The 26,395-nt window shown below is 42.0% G+C and overlaps 1 protein-coding gene across 1 annotated transcript; it reads right to left on the reverse strand.

Moving 5' to 3' along the window:
* Window positions 1-969: 969 nt before the first annotated feature.
* Window positions 970-12,369, reverse strand: KCNK15 (potassium two pore domain channel subfamily K member 15). Its single transcript, XM_060772193.2, has 2 exons — window positions 11,809-12,369; window positions 970-1,992 (listed from the first exon to the last, which is right to left on the reverse strand). Exons 1-2 carry the CDS (start codon window positions 12,089-12,091, stop codon window positions 1,073-1,075), a joined length of 1,203 nt encoding a protein of 400 aa, XP_060628176.2. The 5' UTR covers window positions 12,092-12,369; the 3' UTR covers window positions 970-1,072.
* Between the last annotated feature and the right edge of the window lie 14,026 nt (window positions 12,370-26,395).

The following is a 26,395-nucleotide window of genomic DNA, read 5'->3' on the forward strand; positions in this document are numbered from 1 at the left end:
GAAATATTTTCAAAAAATTCAAAAAACAAACCTTGATTTTACCATTTTAAAATGGCACCATTTTACTACCCCATTGTATATAATGGGATTTGAACATCCACAGATTTTGGTATCCACTGGGATCCTGTAACCAAACCCCACTGGATTCTGACAGCCCAATGTGTAATTTTGGGGAGGCACCATGTATTTTAAAGGATGAATAAACATTTAACTATTTCCATTCAGGGGGCTGTAGTTGAAAAGAAGAAGAAAAAAAACAAGATCTGGTCTAAGGGCCATCCACACAGTCCTATAACCCAGAATATGAAAGCAGAAAATCCCACAATATCTGCTTTGAACTGGGTTATCTGAGTCCACACTGCCAATTCAAAGCAGATATTGTGGGATTTTCTGCCTTGATATTCTTGGATATAGGTCTGTGTGGAAAGGCCCTGAGTGTATGCCCTTTGCATTAGGCTCTTGTCAATCAATTCTGGGTTTTGGAATACAAATTCTGCAAACTAGAAGTCCTGAATACTATTATTTACTAAAAAATTAGATGAAAGTCACTGGATAATTGATTCAGCAAGTAAACTCTAGCTGACGCAACAAACAGGATTTAGGGCAAAATCTGTCTATACTTTACTAGAAGATGTGCCTGTACACTTCTTCAGTGTGGGACTAGTGCTGGTAAAGATGTAATGGATGTAAATGGGTATTATCTTTATACTCTTCTCCCCCAGAGGAATAATTAGAGCTTTCTATGGCTGGCATGGCAACCTTGATGTATTGTGGGGGTTCTATTATTCAAATCTTCTCAACACTTGGCTTCTAATACAAACGTTGTGACATATTCAGGGGGGAGAAATTATTTTAAAAGTACGGCTCAGGCAGGGTGCTATGAAGCTGACAGTCCTGTGCCTTGGACGCCATTTCAGCATGTGCCTACAAAGGAGAAAGAAGATGAAAGGAGGACAAGCACAACGTGCCGACATCTCAGTTAATAATTTATCATCAAAAGACAAGTTCAGTAGTATAACACAGCTCAGAGTAAAAAAAGAAAGGAAAAAAGTCGAAAAAGAGCATGCACATTTCAAATAGACTTCCTTCGGAGTCGGGAGCATTCCCGACAGCTGGGGCTGTTGGATGACAGAGTGCTCCTGGGGGAAGACAGGCCAGTGTGGTCCTTGCCACCCAGGGAGACCTCCATGATTTTATAAGAAACTGAATTATAATACACAAGGTTGGTGTGACCGTTGAAAGCTTCTGGGTGTGGAGGATCTGGGCTCCGGTTCAGCCGTGGCCTGTAACAAAGACATGTGCAAAAGGAAGGGACTCTACTGTTGGACCCCAAAGATTTGCCTCTTTGCCTCTCAGCATCTTCTGGGATCAGTGGGATGAGGTTCATTTGACTGCTCCTATCTTCGATGGGGAGCAGGATCTCATTTCTGCTCCTGTCACTCTCTTCTGTCGGTTTCAAGTTGATGTAATTCTTGGCTCTCCTCAAGGATGCTCTTTCTTCCTCATCCCGCCTCTCATCTTCTGAGTTCATGATCAAAAACCTAAAGACGACCAAGTTTAGGAAAGCCCCAATCACTGTCAAGCCCACTAAAATGTACATGAAGCTGAAGATGACATAAGGGGCCTCCTTTTGCAAAGCTTCGTGTTTCTGCAGGGCCACAAAGTCTCCAAAGCCAATGGTGGTCAGCGTGATGAAACAATAATAGAAAGCATGGAAGAAAGTCCAGCCTTCAAAATGGGAGAAGGCAGCTGCCCCAAGGCACAGTGTCCCCATGCAGGAGAGGAAGCCAACCACAACCATGTTTTTCATAGAGACCACTGGTTGTCTCATGCCCAAGCATCTCTTTATTTTCTTCAGGAGCATTCGGACTAAAATGTTCATGCGCTCACCAAGACTCTGGAACATCACCAAGGTCAGGGGGATGCCCAGGATTGCATAGAACATGCAGAAGATTTTGCCAGCATCAGTTCCAGGAGCAGCGTGCCCATAACCTATAGTAAAATGAAAGAGTAAGAGAGTAGGTGAAAATCAGCTTTATCAAGATTGCATTATACGCATGTGTTTGTGACTGTTATTAGAATTCCACACTTACTACTAAGTTAAAGTGGCATAACTGCATAATATTTGTGCCTGGAAGAACTGCAACGGCTACTAGACTGCAACAACAGGATTTTGTCCTAAAACTATGGAGAAAAAAATGTCCATCATCTTATGGCCTTTATAGAATGCTACAAAGATGCCTATCGTTTCCAATTTGTAAAGAAACAATTCTCCTCTTACTGAATTAGCCTTGGCAGTCATCCACAGATGAAAGCATTTGGGGATAAATTTTGACTAATGAAATTGATGGAAAACATGATTAATATACCATCTTATGCTTAGATTTGACTCTATTCTATTTTGGGGGATGCTCAGTTGGGAACGAAAGACACATCGCAACTTGTTGCTATGCATCATCAAGTGTAGACTCCAATATCCTGAAGTAAATATTCCAGAATCATAGACTGAAACAACATTTAAGCTATTTTTAGTGGGGAACTGAAAATACATTTTTCTCAATGTGCCAAGGACTGGCACCATATTTTTACCCATTAACTAAAACCACTTATTTCTTTCCTGGGGATTCACCAGCAGCCAATAGCTCACAGCCAGTACTGGTCCCCAAACAACCATACTGAGCAAGAGTGCTTCTTAAAGTACATGAAAGAGGCATGACTTAAGTAGTGTTAATCCATAATGAATACAGATTTTTCTTGTTTAGCTTCAGATAGTTATGATATACTAGAAAACCTGCAAATACCGTTGACCAGAGATGATAGTTCTAATTGCACACGCAGACATGCCTTTTCCATATCATCTCCCAATTCTTGAACATAACCATAAGCGGTCTTCAACATTACAAAGCTAAGCCACATGATTGGCAATGTTATGTAGTGAACTCTGCAAAAATGCTGATTACCTCTGAGCAAAAGTTATGTTATTCCAATGGAAGAAAGTTAAATATCAAACCACAAGATGTTTACAAACCTGCACTTAACAATGCGGGGATTGCCAATGAAGTACATCTTAACTGCCATTTTCATGATTGCTTCATGCACATATATGTCATACATAAAACTATAAACATATAGGGCCGCCTTCATTTTCAATAAGTTCATGTTATCCTCTACAACATAGAAAATCAATAATATGAAACTTGCATGAAGTAAGAGCATGAGAAGGGCCTTTGTGGATACAGCCAAAGGGCTGTCTAAGCCAGGAGCTTCCTGTTTCCTACAACCGTCGACCCAATAGCTATAAAAAGAGCTCACAGAGAAATGATAGCCCAGAACATGCTCTCTCTTGCTGTCATAATCCAACACCTGGCATTCAATGACATGCTGCTTTTGCCTTGGAGCTGCCTCTGTCTCACAGCCAGTAGCACACGACTGCCTTAAACCAGCACAAATTTATCTATCCCCCCCCCCCCACTTAAAGCCATTTATGTTGAAGCCATTTATGTTGCATTTGTGGCTGTCAATACATCATGTTTCCATGAACTGCAAGGTTTAACCACATGCCTCTAGCAAGACTGACAACTTCTTCTGAACCTCTCATTGCCTCAGTTTTGAGCCTGCCTGCATTCTTTGTACAATCTCATAAAGCATGCCCAAATGTTTGGAACTAAATGTGCCAAATGTTCTAACTTTCTCTCAGAAGTGTAGGAGCAAGTGGCTTCCACATGAGTGGGATAGTAAACTCACTCTAGATTTGAGCCTGAACTTTAAAGGAGCAATCCTAATACATCTCCATATATAACCTCACCTAGATATTTGACACCCACTGTCGCCCATTGGATGCTGTAAATCATCTTACCTTTGTAGTCTAATTTTTTGAGTTTATTATGTGATAAATATGTGTGATGTGTTGTGTTCATTTAAGATTAATTTTTAGTTATTTTTGGTTGTTTTATATAATTTTATATTGAGATTGTTTATCTATTGTTTGATTTGTTATTTGTTTTGGTTTTTCAGCAGTGAATTTTTGCCACTTTATTACTTTTGCTGGAAACTGCCTTGAGTCCCCTCAGGGAGATAGGGCAGGTTATAAATAAAGTATTCTTATTCTTATTATTATGATTATTATTAACCAAATGCTCTGAATTCTCCCCCACAAGGTGCTGGACTTTCTTCTATTTAGAAACAAGAAAAAGCAGTATTAAGAACCTGGCATCCCAACACTATGGCAACCTGTGGATGTTTGTTTCTTACACTGGAAAAAATCAGCAAGAGGGCAAATGGCCAAATGCTACATAAAGCAAATTGTGTCAAAACACAGTTGATGGGAGTGGCTTAGAAGCAGCTGCTCAAGGATGATATATGGGTTTAACTATGCCAATGATCCACAGGTTTTGGCCAAGGCAAAGATGCATTCCATTGCCAAAACCACCAGGGCTCTTCCTGCACCTTCTGGTCCTCTTTCTCCCTGTGTCAATCATGCATTATTTCTGCAAAATGTTCTCGGACAAAGAACCAACAGTTAAAGATGCGTGACCTGGATGAAGCGAACTGACTCTGTAGATATTGAAAATAACACAGTTCCTTTTCTACCAGACAATATGAGCTGTTACCAAACAGTCATAATTCTTTGTTACTACATTTTCAAATGTTCTTTTTTTCTGTTAAATTTCGAATTTTATTATGTATATGGGGAGTTGCTAAAACAACTGTCAACTAAAATTTATAGCTGCTTATGAAAACAGCCTCTAGTGTATAGTCAGCTTGTTCCATGGATACTGAAAGATATACTAATAATAAGTTAACAAAAATGGTGGAGACTAGGGAGACATGGCACAGAAAGAAAACCTGCTTAGATGACAATTGTTCTTTGCAATAAGCATGAATAAATGTTTGCTGCAAACTTTCATGGTTGTTCTTCTTCACCAGAAATGGGGAAAGTGTAGCTTGCAGGTTGCATGCAGTGTCCAAGCCTCCCAATTCCATCAAAGCTCCTGTACATCACTCAAAAATATTCCCATGGGGAAAATAAATATGCCCCAGAAACTAGGCCAAATATCCCTCCTTGCACACCTTGTATCGAAAAAAATATGAAGTACACCCCAAGTCAATAATGTCCATGTCACATGTTGGAAAAAAAATTCAACGATTTGACTTGTTAGAAAAGGACATGGGACATCAGTTGATCCCTGCCCCAATTTCCCATTCTTGCTCTGCACACAAACATCATACAGAAAGGGCAAACAGGGAAACATAATAGATGCAGAAAGCAGACTGTTGTTCCTGGAGTGAAAAGCACAGAGCAAATGTACAAGTATGATTGGTGACTTGTCTCTTCCCAGCCAACATCCTTTGGTTAGTCCCAATAAGAGGAAGAATAATTCAATCAGTTGTTGTCTGGTGAGTCAACATGTAGCTAAATCAGCTGACTCAATGCTGTTACCCTAATCAGGGCTAAGAATAGGATTTAGACTACGGTCAGATGCACAGCAATCACATCACTGACATCATGTAATGGATGGCTGAAAAAGGCCAGAGCAAAAACCAGAAAAGCAGGCCTCAAGCAGGATGATTGGAACTCATGTTGAGTTTTAAGAAGGGCAATAAAAAGCAAAAATATATTTTAAAAAGTAAATAGATGTAGTTGTGTTAATCATGAGGATGGAACATTGAACAGCAGAATCCTGTATGGTCTTTGCATATGGAAAAGCATCATAGTTATGGTGCTACACAGCGATTTTCAGGTTGTTCCACCCTCAAATAGTTGCTGATCAACAGCTACTTCCCCTATCACTTGGGAAGTAGCTGTTTCCAACTCCTCCCATGAATAATCCCCATTGTGACAGGCAGAAATAGGGACTCTGTTGCAATTCTCCCTTACACTGGAGATCACTTGCATGAGGGGAAGTGGAAATAGGAACCAGCTGCTTCCCAAGTGATAGAGAAATGGGCCCCTGTGTTTGCACCAGCTGCTTCCTTGTAAGTTAATATCAGGGAGACTTTCATGGTTCCTATGTAGCTCCTAAATCAGGGGTTGCATAGGGATTATGACTACGTAACAGTCAAGAGTGTGCAACTGCAGGTTATACATTTGTAACTGCCATACAAGTTTCTGGCTATTATTCCCAGTTGGGGAATACTTTTGCCAGGACCAAACTGCCACAGAAGTGTGCAAACCTTGAAACTGTCCAAAAAAAAAAAATCATCATGTGAAGTGAGTGGCAGCTGGTGCCTTTCATCTCATTGTGGCAGTAAATTTGCTGTGGACATTAATTCCAAACTAAACAAATAGGTTCAGGACCCTGGAGAGCACCTTTACTCATCAGGACAGATGGTAAAGAGTTTCATCAACAGCCCTTTGGGGAGGCAGCACAGAAACTAGTGGATGGGACGAGAAACAGAGATTGTGTGTCATTGTTGGTATGTTTAAAAGTGTTGGGAGTAAGTGGTGTCTGTTTCATAAAATGTGCAAGTACTGTCCCCAGTTTTAACTACACGGATAGAAGTTCTGAAAGGAAGATATGTTGCACAGGTACTCACAAGAGCCTTTCATTCTACTTACATCACACACTTGAAGGTTGAGAAAATATGTAACAAGCTGAATTCTTCATGGAGATTAGCTGTTAGCAAATAGAACATTAAACTAAAATAAAAATAAGTACAACTGGCGCACTTGGTCAGTTTAGTATATCTTTCAATATCCATGGAACAAGCTATTTATTTTTATTTATTTATTTGCTTTATTTCTATACCGCATATTTCAGCCCAGACAGGCGACTCAATGCGGTTTACATGGTACAAATTATCAACAATGTCAGTCTAACTACTGTATAAACTAGAGCAGTAGTTCTCAACCTGTGGGTCACCAGATGTTTTGGCCTTCAACTCCCAGAAATCCTAACAGCTGGTAAACTGGCCAGGATTTCTGGGAGTTGTAGGCCAAAACACCAAGGGACCCACAGGTTGAGAACCATTGAACTAGAAGCTGTTTTCATAACCATCTATTTCTGGTCTGCTGGTTGTACATTCTTACAAAGAATGGATGGATTGGGCTGCTGTGAGTTTTCTGTGCTGTATGGCCATGTTCCAGAAGCATTCTCTCATGATGTTTTGCCCACATCTATGGCAGGCATCCTCAGAGTTATGAGGTCTGTTGGAAACTAGGCAAGTAAGGTTTATATATCGGTGGAATGTCCAGGAGAAAGAACTCTTGTTTGTTTGAGGCAAGTGTAAATGTTGCAATTGGCCGTTTTGATTAGCATGTAATGGCCTTGCAGTTTCAAAGTCTAGCTGCTTTGTATTTGGGGGAATCCTTTGTTGAAAGGTGTTAGCTGGCTCTGATTGATCCTTGTCTGGAATTCCCCTGCTTTTTGAGTGTTATTCTTTATTTACTGTCCTGATTTTAGAGTTTTTAAAGAACTGGTAGCCAGATTTTGGTCATTTTCATGGTTATCTCCTTTCTGTTGAAATTGTCCACATGCTTGTGGATTTCAATGGCTTCTCTGTGTAGTCTGACATGGTGGTTGTTAGAGTGGTCCAGCATTTCTGTGTTCTCTAATAAAAAATTTTGTTCAAGTTCGTTCATCAAATGCTCTGCTATGACTGACTTCTCAGGTTGAGATAGTCTGCAGAGCCTTTCATGTTTCTTGATTCATGTTTGGGGAAAGCTGTGTTTGGTGGTCCCTATGTAGACTTGTCCACAGCTGCATGCTTTATGGTAGACTCCTGCAGAAGTGAGAGGGTCCCTCTTGTCCTTTGCTGAATGTAGCATTTGTTGGATTTTCTTAGTGTGTCTGTAGGTTGTGGGTTGTGTTTCTTCATCAGTTTCCCTATGCAGTCAGTGATTTCCTTGATGTATGGTAAGAACACTAAGATGGAATAGCAAGGCACTTCTTCTTATGTTATAGATTAGCAAGGCACTTTCCTGCAGGATGAGGGTTGGAGCGGATGGTGGACCTTGTGGCCTCTTCCAGTTCTAGGATATTATGTTCTTAAAATGTCCTACTCAGGAGTCATAAATCATATAAGCACTGGAGAAGCATTAGGGGTAGGATCTGACCCTCTTAACAAGTCACAGGGAAACTTGGGCCCTCCAGGTGTTTTGGACTTCAACTTCCACAATTCCTAACAGCCTCGGGCCCTGTCCTTTTCCCCCTCAGCCACTTAAGATATATACTTAACAACTTAAATGTCGATTATGCAAGTTTGTCCAAATCTTAATCATTTCTTGAAGTTTTCTACTGTAGACTAACTCTAGATTTGTGTATGAGCCAAGATTATTCCTTTGCTTCTCTTCAATATCAAATGTCTTAAAGCCTTTGTGTTTCTCTGGAGCAAACCCAATTTCTAAAGGCACATTCCAATATACACATCATCAAGAGGCTGAGGTGGAAAAGGAAGGGGCCTGAGGCTGTTAGGAATTGTGAAAGTTGAAGTCCAAACCTGGAGGGCTCAAGTTTGCCCATGCCTGCTCTAAGTCACTTCTGGTCCCTTGTCTGCATGTGCTCTGGAATCCAATGAAAGCAATCAAGTAACCCATGCTTAGGGGAACCCTGAAGCTTTGAGCTGATGGAGGTCAAATCCATCTTGCCTCTTACACAACCGACCACACTGGCTTTCTTCAAGTGACAAAAGGGGCAAGTCCACAAGTCTCAACTCAAAACCACATCCTCACTCTTCAGATGTGACTTGGCCCACTGACTTAGCACTAAAGCAGTACTTGCGCTGAAGGTCCCTGTACTTTGTGAGTCACTGAAATTCAACTATGGTGGGCAGAAGTGGACAAAAGACATAGACCGAGTAAAGGAAGTCAATGTACTCTTACCCCTTGAGTAGGGTGCTAGATTTATTTATTTTATCAGAAGCTAACCAAAGTTACAGTTGTAATGTATTTAAAAAACACAAAGTTTAAAAACTTGGCATTATATTAAATGTTCTTTGATCAGAAGCTGGCCTCTGATGTTACCATAAGAAGGTCCTCCATTGTGCATTTGGCAGGGCTCAGGCTGCATTGTAATAGATGGTTTGCTCTTCTCCAAACTCGCAAGTTGTGGACTCCACTTTGTGGCCCCGTTTCTTAAGGTTGGTTCTGCATCTCATGGTGTCAAAGTGCAGCCTGTTCAGTGCCTTTCAAGTCACCCACTCTTCTTTGTGTCCAGGGGGAGTGTTCCATTCAGTATCTACCATGGCTTGAGGTTCCATGTTTTAGCCTACCACTTTTGGACTCTCGCTTGTTGAGATGTTCCTGTGAGTATCTCCGTAGATCTTAGGAAGCTATTTCTTTATTTAAGGCATTGGCATGCTGGCTGATATCTGAACAGGGGATGGGCCAGAGATGTCACTGCCTTGGTCCTTTCATTACAGGCTGCTACTTCCCAACAGATGTAATACCAGCTAAACAGTATAATTTCTTGAGTGGTGTACGGCATAGATATTCTGTGATAATGCACAATGTCTCATTAAGAGCCACACCCACTGTTTTAGCATGGTGAGATGTGTTCCACAGTGGGCATACGTACTCAGCAGCAGAGAAGCAAAGTGCAAGGGCAGATGTCTTCACTGTGTCTGGTTGTGATCCCCAGGTTGTGCCAGTCAGCTTTCGTATGATATTGTTTCTAGCACCCACTTTTGCTTGATAATCAAGCAGTGCTTCTTGTAGGTCAGAGCATGTTCCAGAGTGACTCCCAGGTATTTGGGTGCGCTGCAAATCTCCAGTGGGATTCCTTCCCAGGTAATCTTCAGAGCAAAGATTACTGCAGATGCAGACTGCAGCCAGGAAATCAGAAGACGTTTACTTCTTGGGAGGAGAGCAATGACCAATCTCGATAAAATAGTGAAGAGTAAAGACATCACACTGGCAACGAAGATCCGCATAGTTAAAGCAATGGTATTCCCCATAGTAACCTAATGATGTGAGAGCTGGACCATAAGGAAGGCTGAGCAAAGGAAAATAGACACTTTTGAACTATAGTGTTGGAGGAAAACTCTGTGAGTGTCTTGGACTGCAAGGAGATGAAACCAGTCCATACTCCAGGAAATAAAGCCCAACTGCTCATTGGAGGGAAGGATAGTAAAGGCAAAGATGAAGTACTTTGGCGACATCATGAGAAGACAGGAAAGCTTAGAGAAGACAATGATGTTGGGGAAAATGGAAGGAAAAAGGAAGAGGGGTCGCCCAAGGGCAAGATGGATTGATGGCATCCTTGAAGTCACTGGTTTCACTCTGAAGGAGCTGGGGATGGTGATGGCTGACAGGGAGTTCTGGCGTGGGCTGGTCTATGAGGTCAACAAGAGTTGGATGAATGAATAAACAACAACAACAATCCTCAGAGCTCAAGGAGGATTACCTGGGATTGGAACTGGCTCCTGTGGTTGGATGGAAGAGAGATCTGATGAAGTCTTCTGTTCGATTCAACCATGAAAGGTGCAAACGTTCTTTTCAGTTCCCACTATGGCAACCTGACACTGCTGTTGTTCATTTGTTCAGTCGCTTCTGACTCTTCGTGACCTCATGGACCAGCCCATGCCACAGCTCCCTGTCGGCCGGCACCACCCCCAGCTCCTTCAAGGTCAAGCCAGTCACTTCAAGGATACCATCCATCCATCTTGCCCTTGGTTGGCCCCTCTTCCTTTTTCCTTCTATTTTCCCTGGCATCATTGTCTTCTCTAAGCTTTCCTGTTTCCTCCTGATGTGGCCAAAGTACTTCATCTTTGTCTCTACTATCCTTCCCTCCAATGAGCAGTCGGGCTTTATTTCCTGAAGTATGGACTGGTTGGATCCTCTCACAGTCCAAGGCACTCTCAGAACTTTCCTCCAACACCACAATTCAAATGCATCTATCTTCCTTTGCTCAACCTTCCCTGTGGTCCAGCTCTCACATCCGTAGGTGACTATGGGGAATACCATTGTTTTTACTATGCGGATCTTCATTGCCAGTGTTATGTCCCTACTCTTCACTATTTTATCAAGATTGGTCATTGCTCTCCACCCAAGAAGTAAGCGTCTTCTGATTTCCTGGCTGCAGTTTGCGTCTGCAGTAATCTTCATTCCTAGAAATACAAAGTCTGTCACCGCCTCCATGTTTTCTCCCTCTATTTTTCAGTTATCAATCAGTCTTGTTGCCATAATCTTGGGGGGTTTTATGTTTAGCTGCAACCCAGCTTTTGCACTTGATTAGAAGGCTCCTCAGCTCCTCCTCACTTTCAACCATCAAAGTGATATCATCTGCATATCTAAGATTGTTAATGTTTCTTCCAGCCATTTTTGCCTTGCATTCATCAAGCCCCGCACATCACATTATGTGTCCTGCATACAAGATGAATAGGCTGGGTGAGAGTATACAACCCTGCTGTACGCCTTTCCCAATCTTGAACCAGTCTGTTGTTCCATGGTCAGTTCTTACTGTTGCTACTTGGTCCTTGTACAGATTCCTCAGGAGAGAGACAAGGTGGCTTGGTATCCCCATACCACCAAGAACTGACCCTAGAGATCCCCAAAGAATTGTGGGACACACCCATGAGTGGCTTGCTTTAATCAAAAGCAGTGGAGAGGGGGAAGGCAGGGCTGGATGAACCATTAAGTGAAACAAAGGGAGGAGGGGAGCAACAGGGAAGAATTCTCATTGATGGATGTCACGGTGTGACTTTTGGGACACTCTGCGAGCCACAGGGAGCTCTCCGTGGGGCCAAAGCAGGCTCCTTTGGAGACCCCGAGCTCTTAAGAGCTCGGGGTCTCCAAAGGAGCCTGCTTTGGCCCAAGGGAGAGCTCCCTGTGGCTCTCGGAGTGTCCCCAAGGAAGAGAGCGCGACTCACCGATGGTGGTGATGACGGTGATGGCGAAGTAGAAGGAGCCGGCGAACCTCCACTGCCTGCCGGCGCGGTGCGGCTCGTTGCGGAGGACGAGGCGCTCGAACTCGCGGTAGTCCTGGGCGCTGAAGCGGTACTTGCGCTGCAGGTCCCCGCGCTTCTGCTCCAGGAGGCGCCGCTGCCCGGTCTCGGCCTCGGCCTCGAGCGCGTCGAAGACGGCGGCGCCCACCAGCAGGTAGGAGAAGACGCACACGATCAGAGAGAGCGTCCGCACGTTCTGCCGCTTCATGGCCACCCGCCGGCACGCATGGCCCCCCACACCGCCAGGGATGCGGGCTCGGTCCCAGGGACACTCCACCCTGCCGCCTCCTCCTCCTCCTCCTGGGCTCCGCTTTCTCCTCGCGCGCTCGCCACCTGCTGCTTTCCGCAGCCAGAACAAAAAAGGAGGAAAGGAGGGGGAAGCAGGGACGCCCCCCGCCCCGAAAACACGCCCAAGCCGCCGCCACGCCTCTTCTGCCAAGAGGAAAAGGAGGAGGACGACGAGGAGGAGAAATAGTGCCCGTGGGAGTCTGCTGCAGAGTGCAGGCACACAGTGGAAGTCTTGCCACCCTGAGCAGAGCCCCATCCCTGGATCTCAGCTTTCCATCTATCCCAGTTCGGTGTCAAACCATAGCTGCTCTGGAACTTGGACTTGCATCCACCCTGAGGAAGGAACAGTAATCAGAGCCCAGTCCTTAAACAAATAGAGGTTAAATAGAAGTTGCCTCTGAACTGTAGAAGTAATACAATTCGGTGCCATGGCTCAGTGCTATGGAACCTGGGCTTGCATCCACACTAAGGAAGGAACAGTGAGCACAGCCCAGTGTCCTTAAATAAATATTGGTTACCTATACGTTGCATCTGAACTGTAGAAGTAATGCAGTTTGGTGTCCAATGTCACCTGCCATGACTCACTGCTATGGAACCTGGACTTGCATCCATCACTGAGGAAGGAACAGTGAGCACAGCCCAGTGTCCTTAAGCAAATATTAGTTACCTATAAGTGGCATCTGAACTGTAGAAGTAATGCAGTCTGGTGTCAAACAGTAGCTAGCTGCCATGACTCAGTGCTATGGAACCTGGGCTTGCATCTACCCTGAAGAAGGAACAGTGAGCAGAGCCCAGTCCTTAAACAGATATAGATTATGTATAAGTTGCATCTGAACTGTAGGAGTAATGCAGTTCGGTGTCAAATGTCAGCTGCTATGGGACCCGGGCTTGCGTCTACCTTGAGGAAGGAACAGTGAGCAGAGGCCAGTCCTTAAACAGATACAGGTTAAGTATAAGTTGCATCTGAACTGTAGAAGTAATGCAGTTTGGTGTCAAACATCAGCTGCTATGGCTCAGTGCTATGTAACTTGGATTTGCACCTACCCTGAGGGAGGAACAGTAATCTGAGCCCAGTCCTTAAACAAATATAGGTTAAGTATCTGAACTGTAGGTTATAGGTTAAGTATCTGAACTGAACTGCATCTGAACTGTAGAAGTAATACAGTTTGGTGTCAAACATCAGCTGCCATGGCTCAGTGCTATAGGACCTGGGCTTGCATATAACCCGAGGAAGGAACAGTGAGCAGAGCCCAGTCCTTAAAACATATATAGGTTAAGTATAAGTTGCATCTGAACTATAGAAGTAATGCAGTTCAGTGTCAAACATCAGCTGCCATGGCTCAATGCTATGGGACTTGGGCTTGCATATAACCTGAGGAAGGAACAGTGAGCAGAGCCCAGTCCTTAAACAGATATAGGTTAAGTATAAGTTATATCTGAACTGTAGAAGTAATGCAGCCAGCATGTCCACGCCTTAAATCAAGAAATAGCTTTCTAAGATCTACAGAGACACTCGCTGGAACACCTCAGCAAACGAGAGTCCAAAAGTGGCAGGCTAAAACCCAGAACCTCAAGCAATGGCTGATACCAGATGAGAGACTTCCCCCTGGGCACACAGAAGGCTGGGCGACTTGGAAGGTGCTGAACGGACTGTGTGCTGGCATCATGAGATGCAGAGCCAACCTTAAGAAATGGGGCTACAAAGTGGAGTTCACAATATGTGAGTGTGGAGAAGAGCAAACTACAGACCACCTATTACATGCTTGCTGTGCATGAAGATGAAATCACGTGATTCAAAGCATTATTGTAATTGAGTAATAGTAATAGTTCTCACTGGAACACATGTACATGAGAAGTTTCAGAAAGTAAATTAGCGTAGAGTGCTATTGCACTCTGACCTGGAATCACTTCTGCACCACACAAAAGTCCAGCACCACACAAGAGTCCAGGATTACTAACTAAATAGTTTCTTGAAAAAGCAAATATAAGAAAGGCAACTGCATAAAGCAATATCAAAAGCAACGTCCAAAAAAGCAATAGAAGAAAGGGTTATTAAAAGGCAATAATCCATACACGAGAGTTCAGTTCCAAAGAAACAATGTACATGGAGAAACCAGGAATCAAGGCATAAACATAAATCCATAAACAAAACATAAGAGCTTCTTTCAAAATATGAATACAAAAACATGAGCACAAAACTTTCCCAAAGAACTTGACCATAGACCTGCATGTGGAACAAGGCTCAAGATGTTCATGGTAACGCAGCATTGCCTGATCTGACTCTTAAGAAAACAATAATTAATTTAAGGACCACAAAGCCACAAAGTCATGTTTTTGGTATCTGCTCTGTTGCTTCAAGGATTTCTTACCCTGTTGGTTCTCAAAAAATTGCTGTGATCACCATAATTTGGCTCTCTCCTCCCAAAGATTGAGTTTCAAATTCCTACTAACCACAGGTGTGTTCTCAGAGGAAAATTCTCTCCCAGCTCCTTATCTTTCACTGCTAAGGAACCAATAGAAGAAAGGCTCTCCCTATCATTCAAGGTCACCACATCTCTCTGCTCTGCTCCGAAGCTGTTTCACTCTCAGACTCATTCTCCTAGACAGAATCCTGATCTAAAATCCCCTCATTTTCCACAATGGAAAGTCCATCAGTCCCCTCATCATCAGCCTCTGGCTGAACTACAACAACGGCACATGAAAACTGAACGTACAAAAATGGGTTTTAGGATTATATCCAACTAGAGGGATAGTTTTATAAATAATATTTTTTGTTGATAGACATTTTGCTGTCACTCCCTCTGATAGTGTCACAGAGTGTGGTTTCAAGATACTAAAGAGCATTTAAAATAAAAAGAGCAAGCTATCTAAGGTTGATGGCTAAAATGTGTAGATATTGTTTGCCGCCCTTCAGATGACAATGTCATAGTGTCTCAAACTATCACATCTGCCCAAGTGGGGGTTAGTATGTGATCATTCTAGTCCAGTACAAAAATGATCAAAAATAATACAATAGAATGGAGTAAGTAAGGCCATTTAAAATAAACTGATGGGGGAAAGCACTCATTGGATTTCTTTTAATTGAAGTCAAAATGGAATTTCTATAATTTAGCTTGCAACAATCTTTGCAGAGAGATATTATACTCTACCCTCCTGGGTTGCTGGGAGATTAAGTGGTTGAAAAAAAACAAACACTCGAACACAATCAGCAATTTGGGTGAATCACGTGCTCCTCATGTTGACTAATTTCTTAGAATATCAAAAATGATAACCTGAATCAGTCTTGTTGTTTCTCTAGCTCAGGCATGGGCAAACTTTGGCCCTCCTGGTGTTTTGGACTTCAACTCCCACAATTCCCAACAGCTTTTGGCCCCTTCCTTTCCCCCCTCAGCCGCTTAAGCAGCTGAGGGGGAAAAGGAAGGGGCCTGAGGCTGTTGGGAATTGTGGGAGTTGAAGTCCAAAACACCAGGAGGGCCAAAGTTTGCCCATGCCTGGTCTACGTGCACTCATAGTCTAATATTGAGAGAGCCAGTGTGGTGTTTGAGTTTGAATATCAGACTAGGGCTCCGTAGACCAGTGTTCAAATCCCTTCTCAGTTAATGGAAACCCTCTGACTGATCTTGAGCAAGTCACACTCTCTTAGTCTCAGAGGAAAGCGAAGGCAACCCTCCTCTGGCAAGACAACCCCATGATACATTTGCATCTGACTTGGAGGCAAACAACAAAGAAGAGCAGATGACTAACACCAGCGCGGGTAAGGAGAACACACACAGACTACACATACAGTCTCTTCTATTTTTAAATACAGCTGGTTGAAAATAACATTTTGCCCACATAAGGCAATATTCTGAGTGATGGCTTCATATTTTAGCAGAGGATTCCACAGCAGTCAAGGCCTTTCCCCTGGAGGATTCCTAAATGCCACAAGTATATTTGCAAAGACCAGTCCCTGCGATCAGTGATCAGCTGTTTCAACACCAGAGATATTTCAATGAATCTGCTCTGGATTTTAGTCCAAACTATAAATGTAGCTATCCAAGATAATGAATCCTCTCCCCTGTGGTATAATATTTATTTAATGCCAATCTCTTTCTGTATTTTCTGGGGAGTATCTAATCGGTTAAAAGCTCTGTGTTAGTTAGGCTTCATCCATCTTCCTCTTGCTGCTGTTAGTCTCTGTGTCTGTTAAATATTAAACCAAGCCTCTGCTGTATTGGAGCCTGATAAGCATGTAAATCTGCTTCACAGACAGATAAGACATTACTTTCTCCCAAACAAAGGGATAGTTCTTTTAATAGTTCGGATTAAAATCCAAGGCAAAGTCACTACCTCGGCTGCAAGTGATAGCCTATGATATGATAATGTCACAATTACTCCATTATTAGAACATTTCCATTACTAGAAGTGGGAGTGGGTGATGCAAATGAGTGAGTGAGTTAGGGAAAAAACAGAATTACATTTACTCTGCCTGTAAAGTACGCTCCATATTTCAGACTTTTAATCCTAATGCACGGACAGTGATGGCAGCAGAGAATATGAGTGGGAAATATCAAGTCCCTTCTATTTTCAGTGCATCTGAATGTGTTAAGCCTTGAATTCTTTTTGCCCCATATGTGACGACATTTTGGATTTTGATAAACTTCTCAAAAACTGAAAATCCCTCTTTCATTCACTTTCCAAATTCAAGAAACATATTATTCTCAGTTTGTGGAGAACTCATGGGAGTTGTAGTTTAGTGAGACACCAGCACTATTTGACACAGAAAAGACCATATAAAACTACAAGTCCCATGATTCCTTAGCATTAAGCCATGACAGTCACCAGTTCAACTAATGGGAACTATTAGGTACAAAGATTTGAAGGGTCACAATTGCTCACCTTTGGCATACATGAATGGGATACATTTCCCATGTCCAAGCAATGCAGACTTTGCAGGAAGATGCCATTTGGATTCCAAACCCCCAAATCTCCAGCTGAGCATGACACTGGTCATGGTGGATTCTGGGAGCTGGTAAATAAGGCTTGACATTACAGTCAACAATATCTGGAACCCTGTACAATTCCCACTAACCCCTTGTATATGAATATGATGACAGGCACTGAAAAACAATTTGAATGAGGCCAAACAAATGGAAATTTAACCTACAAAAGATGGGGGTAAACTGTTGGACTGAAAAGAACATATGGTTTGCAGCAGATTTAGGAAAGTTACATATCTTCTGAAGAATTAGGTATGCTGTTTTGAGAATACACCTGAAACCAGTGCTATCTGCATAGGCACACTTAAGAGTGACTTTGACAACTCAGCTAATTCATAAACTGCATCTATACTGCAGAATTAATGCAGTCTGGGGCCATTATAGCACAGTAGTTAAAACTGCTAGCTGCAGGAAAAGCTGCTGACCAGAAGGTTAGCAGTTCAAAGCCATGAGTTAGGGTGAGCTCCCGATTGCCAGCCCTAGCTTTTGCCAACCTAGCAGTTTGAAGGCAAGCAATATGAGTAGATCAATAGGCACCACCTTGGCGGGAAGGTAGAAGGGCACCTCATGCAGACATTTCAGCAAAACATGATTGGAGAGGTCTACAGACATCAGGCTACTCTGCATGGAAAAATGAAACAAGAGCACCTCCCCATGGTCAGAATTGAACACTGCCTCCAGACACTGGAGATCAAAAGGGGAAGGCCTTTACTTTGTCTGTGTATTGTATGTCATTGTTCGTAGAGTAAAAAGGCATTGAATGTTTGCCTATATTTGTACTATAATTCAATCTGAGTCCCTCCCTCCGGGGAGATAAAGTGGAATATAAATAAAGTGTATTATTATTATTATTATTATTATTATTATTATGTCATTTGATCCAGGAAAGGCTAGCAAACAGAGTAGGAGTGTGGTGAAGTCTCCTTCACTGGAGGTTTTCAACCAGAGGCTAGATGGCCATCTGTTAGGGGTGATTTGATTGTGTCTTTATGCATGCCAGGGGGTGGACTGGAAGAAGGAGTGTGTGGTATTTATATATTTCATTTTGATTAATTTTGACTTTGCATAAGCACTGAAGCATAGTATAAACATGGATCGCTGCCTTCGTAGCCTTGAACAATTTTTCTTTATACTCGTCACAATAATGAACAATCGAGCCATGGAAAAATCTGGCCTGATCTAGGCAGGCTCCTCTCTCAACACCTTTCAAATATAACTCTGTTCTTGTTGGTTTTGCTCCTTTCATGATAGCATCCAGATGTATTGGCATATAGCTTTGCCTTTGAAGTCACATGAATGGATAACATATGTGTTGCAATTTTTTTTAAAAAAAACTGTAGTGGTGTTTTTGGTAAAAGGAAAAATTGGGATTGGATAAGAATTTTATTGGCTCATTTAGTCTTTCTTCTTCTGCAATCCCTCATTGTGCCAGTATGGTGGCCTTCCACATCTAGTGTCTTGGTGGTGGTTAAGTAGGTGACTATGGAGCCCTATTCTTGATCTGCATGTTCTTGCATAGTGAGGACATCAATTTAAAGATGGAAGGCAGTTCCTGTCAGGGTTGGCTTGACGTGTCTTCCTCTTGGCATGTTTCTCCATACTATCAGAAATTGACTCCTGACACTCAATTTGTGCCTCTTCGAATTCTGCAGCACTGCTGGTCACAGCTGACCTCCAGTTAGAACACTCAAGGGTCAGAGCTTTCCGGTTCTCGGTTTATATGCCACAGTTTTTAAGATTAGCTTGAAGCCATCTTTAAATCTCTTTTCCTGTCCACCAATGTTATGTTTCCCATTCTTGAGTTGGGTATACTGCTTTGAGAAATGGTGATAGGGCATTTGGACAACATGGCCAGTCCAGTGGTGTTGATGGCATAGGAGCTTCGCTTCAATGCTGGTCGTCTTTGCCTCTTCCAGCACTGACATTTGTCCATCTGTATTCCCAAGAGATTTGCAGGATTTTTCAGAGGCATCGCTGATGGAATCGTTCCAGGATTTGCGTGTGATGTTTTAGTGGTCTAATAAAGATATTACCCATTTGGATGTGTGTTGGTTGCTGAGTATCAATGCTGAAACATTTGGGAAAGAAGGACAGAAAGACTAAGCTCAGTTGGCCCCAGTATCTTCTCATCTGGTGTATTTCTAGGTAACTAATTTATGACATATTGCTTGCAGTTTTTGGCTTTACTTCCTTTCTGCTTCTTTTCTAAATGGTTCATTGTTGTTCTTTGTTTGAAATATACTATTCTTCACCATAACTTATGCATTTAAATACTTTCTGAACTATTTCAGAATGGATTTTGACAAACAATTCATGTAAAGTTTCTTTTTTCTCATTCTGTTCAGGGTATTTATTTATTAGAGCATTTATATCCTTCCCTGTATCAAAGAGCTTCCAAAAGGCATTAAAAGACGTTACACAATGTAAAATACAATAAGATAAGTAGTTTGAAGACTACTTTCTTGTAGTCTTCAAACTACAAGAAAGGAGATTCCATCTGAACATTAGGAAGAACTTCATGGCTGTGAGAGCCGTTCAGCAGTGGAACTCTCTGCCCTGGAGTGTGGTGGAGGCTCCTTCTTTGGAAGCTTTTAAACAGAGGCTGGATGGCCTTCTGTCGGGGTGCTTTGAATGCAATTTTCCTTGGCAGGGGGTTAGACTGGATGGCCCATGAGGTCTCTTCCAACTCTAGGATTCTATGATTCTATAATTAAATAAGCTAAAAACACATTAAACTGTAAGTTTAAAAACCACAAGAAAGCCCTCTCTCATGTCTCAACACAGTGGGCTATGGAGGAGAGCCCCCCATCAGATATTAATCCTCAGGTGGATACATATGGAGAAAGGTGTTCCTTCAAGTATTGAGGTCTCAGGCTGTTTAGGGCTTTAAATATCATCCCAAGCTACTTAAATTTAGATGAAAAATGTCAATTGTTGAGCTGCTGCATTTTGTACATTTCAGAGTCTTCAAGATCAGAAACTGTGTGTGTATTTGTGTTTGTGTTTGTGTTTGTGTGTGTGAGTCCTCACAATGACCAGCCATCTACTCTGAGCAGGTCATGAAGGGCTATTTGCAAAGTGATTGGCAAATAATTTTTAAGAAGACCTGACTTGGCTCCTTCCCCCATCTGCATGTTTTCCCCCAGAGGATGATGTATTGCAGCCATTATTGGAATTAGAAGCAATGAGACATTGACATGAGCCCTCATTCCACCCCGAGTTAATGGACTGGAACTGGAAAGCCAGCAAAGCAGGAGGCCAATGTCATCTTGTTCCTTCTATTTATATATGGCAAATACCCAGCACCACAGTTTCAATTGACTGTGTGACATGCTTGCAAAAGGGAATCATTCTGTTCTCCTTAGGTGGAAATGAGCAGCAGGTTCCTGTCCACACTTGAATAGTTTGGTGTTTCCAAGTCATTAAAGATTTTTCTTGTTTTGGATTTTTAAAAACAAGGATGTCATTTAGCGAGGAGAAAAGTGCTCCACTCCTATGTTTCAAATGAATATTCGGGAACAGCTGCACTATTTTCTACACACTCAAATTGGTACACATCCTAGAGATGCATATTGTTAATTATCATGAAATTGTCTACTTTTAAAATACAGGGTTAGTCAAAATGCATAGGCCAAACATACATACAATTGTATGTATGTTTGGCCTATGCATTTTGACTAACCCTGTATAATGTAACTCCCAATGTCTCTAAAAGTGAACAACTAAATTGTATTGAATCTTCTTCCTGCTATTAGGCTACTTTTCTCTGCAAAGAGGCCTTGAGAGAGTTATGTATTCTGTGTTGTCGGAGGCTTTCATGGCCGGAATCACTGGGTTGCTGTAAGTTTTCTGAACTATATGGCCATGTTCCAGAAACATTCTCTCCTGGCGTTTCACCCACATCTATGGCAGGCATCCTCAAGCTCTGAGGATGCCTGCCATAGATGTGTGCAAAACATCAGGAGAGAATGCTTCTGGAACATGACCATACAGCCTGCAAAACTCACAGCAACCCAATTATAGGTGTCGAGAAGGGAGGGATATAAATATAGTAAATAAATAATTTTTTTGTTTTGTTTTCCCTTTGAAAAAAATTTCAGAGCTCTCCAATGCCCAATGACCCAATAGAAAACCATTCACAACCCCATTTGGGGTTGCAACCCATGGGCTGGGAACCACTGCTGTAGCATAACAAAAACATCACAATACACTTTTTAAAACATTCTAAAATTGGGACAGCAAATAAAGAACAACACTCAATGTCCAGGGTGGGAGAAAGAACTCTTGTCTGTTGGAGGCAAGTGTGAGTATTGCCATTAATCACCTTGATTAGCATTGCAAAGCCTTGCAGCTTCAAGGCCTGGCCGATTCCTGCTTGGGGAATTCCTCTGTTTTCAGAGTTTTCCAGACATGAAACAATCCAGGCCAACTAACACCTCCCAACAAAGGATCCCCAGGCAGCAACCAGCCAGGCTTTGAAGCTAGAGAGGGCCATTAAATGCTAATCAATGTGGCGAATTGCAACATGCACACTTGCCTCAAGCAGACAAGAGTTCTTTCTCCCACCCTGGACATTCCACACACATATATAAACCTCACTTGCCTATTTTCCAATTGACCTCACAACCTCTGAAGATACCTGCTATATATGTGGGCAAAACATCGGGAGACAATGCTTCTGAAACATGGCCATGCAGCCCAGAAAGCTCACAGCAACCCAGTGATTCTGGCCATGTAAGTGTTCAACAACACATAACCAACCTTGAAAACAGACTGAAATAGGTGAAGAAAATCCATTCCATTCTGGAACTTTTGGAACTGAGCAACCATCATGCATTCCAAAATCTTGCATAAAAATGACATACTGAACATCAGCTGATAATGCACCATTCCAGAAGGATGTGGAGAAGGCTGTTTCAACAAAGGCCTAACATTTACCTCCTTTAGGCATGTTAAAACCTTGCCTTGACTATTTCATTTGCCCAATCTATTCTCAATCGTTTTTCCCCCCAATACTTCTAAATTGATATTCTGCCCATGATTCACCCATAATTTACAGATGCATCTCAAACCATTGGCTCCAATCTATAAGGTATAATGAAGAAGCTTTATGCAGCTTCTATATATAGCTGTGCTGTTGTTGTCTCTTAGTTCCATTAAGGAGGATGGTATCTCTGTAACCGTTATTGTTCATTTCATTCTGGTTGTTATAGTTACTGTAGCATCTCTCCTGGATTTCCACCACAAGGATTATGTTTTTGTTTTTGTTGACCAAAAAGGGAAAGTTAATTATGTTACCAGGTATGCTGTCAAAGCACAAGTATGAATGTTCTGAGTATTCCACTCTGAAGGATTGTTTGGACTTTGGAATTAATGTTTTCATTTGACCCCAAATAACCCATATCCACAAAGAGCTATGTACAGGGCAATTTTATTAAACTGATGAGAATTAAAATATACTTTAAGACTGCATTGGGAATGATTTCATTGCAAATATTATGGTAAACAGTAAATGCACAGTATAAACAGCTACCTAATAGAGCACCTTGGTGGTGCAGCGGGTTAAACCACTGATCTGCTGAATTTGCTGACTGAAAGATCAGTGGCTTGAATCCGGGGAGTGGGGCAAACTCCTGATGTTAGTCCCAGCTTCTGCCAACCTAGCAGTTTAAAACATGCAAATGTGAGTAAATCAATAGATATGGCTTCAGCGGGAAGGCAATGGCACTCCATGCAGTCATGCCGGCCACATGACCTAGGAGGCATCTATGGACAACACCGGCTTTTCAGCTTAGAAATGGAGATGAGCACCACCCCGGAGTTGGACACAACTAGACTTAGTGTCAAGAGAAACCTTTACCTTTCAATACAGCACATTTTTTAAAAATAGAGGAATTTTAATTTAAGTAACCAAATATACATGACAGGGAAGATTTCTTGAGTGAAACTATTACAGCAGCTTCTGGGCTGAATTCAGATGGCAAGAGGTAGCAGGGTTTGGGACTAAACAGTCTGTGGTTTAGAATGTGCCAACAGAAGGAGGAGGAAAGAGGAAGAGATAGCGAAAACTGTAAGCAATATAGACCATTTGCTAAAATACACACAAACACGCATACACAACTGGGTTTGGGGGAGGGCCCTGTCAATTTGGATAAGAGATTGTGCCTGAAAAAAATATTTCAAGGTGACAGAGATTACCATATCTGAATTTCACTAGACTTTCCTGAGGAGTGTTATGCTCTGGTATGAACTTGGAGCGATCATGATGGCTAAACCCACTGTGGCACCACATTGTCATCCACACAATCCAGCTGAGCCATGGCTGCATCAGCCCTACTGGGCTGTCAGCTTGACTTCCATGTTGTTTCCACTGCTCCCCGCAGGCCACTGAGATCCCTTCAGACACCTGGCTGTTGCGGTTGCATAGGCTGATGTTGTAATGGGATACCTGCATGATCAGCAAGGAAGACTAAGAGCAACCCCCTCTTTCTTGCTGATTGTGTGGCTACCCCATTCTGACAATAAACAGATTTGACTGAGACTGCTAAGCAGTTGCAGGGAGTTCTGAGCCACCTGCCTTTTTTGCAAGGAAAGGGGGATGGCAACAGTGTTAATCTGGACAGTGAATTTGAAGGTTGATTTCAGAACCCCAGGGAGATTTCCTTCAAAAGGTGCATCTTGAAATAGGAGAGTTTGGCACTACTTCAATTGCCATGTCCCAATGTTATGGTGCTATGGAACTTGTAGTTTTACAATGATCTTTTGCCTTGTCTGCCAAAGTGTACCTGTGTGTCACCAAACTATAAATGCCAGGATTCCATAGTATTGAAGCATCACAGTTAATAGTATTGACATGCAGTTTCTAGTTCAAACAGAGCAAGTATCTACCATGTCTTGGCAAACATGTTATACAAATTATATAGCAATGTTTAGCCTGGTACAGATGGGACTGTTCTGGCTGGATTTTGTGTGAGACATTCAAGTCTAGCCCTTAATACAGAAATAATAGGGCCATGATGGTGTAATTGGTTAAAACCCTTGTGCTGAACTGCTGACCCGAAGGTTGACAGTTCAAATCCTTGGGAAGGGGTGAGCTCCCATTGTTAGCCCTAGCTCCTGCCAACCTAGCAGTTCAAAAACATGCAATTATAAGTAGATAAATAGATACTGCTTCAGTGGGAAAAGGCAAAGAGGCCCTCCAAGCGGTCTTGCTAGCTACACAACCAGGAGGTGACAACGCAGGCTCCTCGGCTTGAAAAATGGAGAACACCTCCCCCGGAGCCAAAGATGAGCACCGCCTCCAGAAGCCAGCAATGAAAGGAGAAGCCTTTGCTTTGTCTGTTTGTGTGTCTTTTTGTATGTGATTGTAAAGCATTGAATATTTGCTTATGTCTGCTGTAAATGCTGTAATCCACTCTGAGTCCCTTAGGGGAGAAGGGTGAAATGTACATAAAAGTGTATTATTATTAGAATTAGAATTAGAATTAGATTTGTCATAATGGCTGTGGACCACTTGATAGAAATCACAAAGGCAAATTGAAAATAAGTTGAAAATAATAGAAATTACTTTACATGCTAAAGAAATGCTGTGGAAATGAGTGACTATGTAATAACTTGAAAACATCCTACCAGCCTCTACATTTCTGTTTGCTTTTTGTTCATCCCATTTTATAGATGAGGAACCAAAGCTAAAATAAGGTTATAGTCTCAGGAGTACTGAAATTAATGCATAGGTAAGTAATATTCTTCTTCCTTATTTATACTTTTATTTACATTCATTTCAGTGACAGTATCCAAAGTCACATTAGCACCCAACCAGAATGTACTCCAATAATTAAGAAATAATTTGAACAAAATCTTCACAAATGTCTCAGAGTGACTTATGAATAGATGTTTTATTCATGAGCCTAAAGGACCATATATTTTGTTTTCATTTGCTTCACTAATAGTAGCTGTGAGCTTAGCCAATATTTAGACCGTAAATTATGAGTTGCTATTAACATTTTCCATATCATTGTTTTAGCATCATTAGAGATCTGATTTTTAATATAACATGCCACAGATTTAATATTGCTAATCACATTTATCCGAGTGCTTTCTGGACAGAGGGCAAAACTACCATAACAGAATAAAAATATACCTCTAGCACTCTTCAGATAGGCTGGTTTTCCACGCAAAATGCCTACATGATCCCCTTATTTATGAAAATGCCTATATGTGCTGAATGTTTTCTCAAATAAAGATTTTTCTCCTTGTAAGATTTTTTTATTGTGTCAGAAGCAACTGCAAGTCACTTCTGGTGTGAGAAAATTGGGCGTCTGCAAGGATGTTGCCCAGACGACGCCTGGATGTTTTATCATCCTGTGGAAGGCTTCTCTCATGTCCCCGCATAGGAAGCTGGAGCTGACAGATGGGAGCTCATCCTGTCTCACGGATTCGAACCGCCAAACTTTAGGTCAGCAGTTCAGCCGGCACAAGTGTTTAATCCATTGTGCCTCCGTGGTTCCTCCTTGTAAGTGAACCTGTGCCTGGTCTATCACTTTCTTGGTTTCTCCAAATTCTAGAAATCAACCCTCGGAAATGCAATCTAATTCCACATATATAGGATTTTGAAGACTTTTCTTCTTGACTTCACACCCAGTGTTTCCCAGCATGGATTCAGACATAAATATTCCTACTACTCATCTTGGTATTAATATATTAAATTCTTGACCCAATTTTCCTTTTATAGGCACCAACCAGCTCACTTGATCTATTCATTAATATTTTATACTTTTTCCTCAAAATAACCCTAAGTACTTGATGCCATTACCATTTCAAAAGAAAGAAAGATTCCTAATTGTCCCACTTTCTCTAATCATACTCTATATGAAATGCCTTAGCTGCAGATATTCATGGAATGGAAATTGAGAATTAGGTATTTGCTGTAGCAAATGAAGTCATAACACTTTGAGATTCAACATCCCAAAGGGCTATCTCCCATCCATATATATATGTCTCAATTCACCAAAGTTTCATGCTCTGTCAAAACCATAGTAATCGATGGTCAAAGTTAAAGTAGATCTTAATATCCGATCAAATTATATGACATCTTCCTATTGATTTGCTGAGTAGACGAGATTTTTTTCGTCATGTCAGGAGTGACTTGAGAAACTGCAAGTCGCTTCTGGTGTGAGAGAATTGTCTGTCTGCAAAGACGTTGCCCAGGGGATGCCCAGATGTTTTTTGATGTTTTATCATCTTTG

This window comes from Anolis sagrei, chromosome 4 (assembly GCF_037176765.1).
Source record: "Anolis sagrei isolate rAnoSag1 chromosome 4, rAnoSag1.mat, whole genome shotgun sequence".
NCBI classification, from domain to species: Eukaryota; Metazoa; Chordata; class Lepidosauria; order Squamata; family Dactyloidae; genus Anolis; species Anolis sagrei.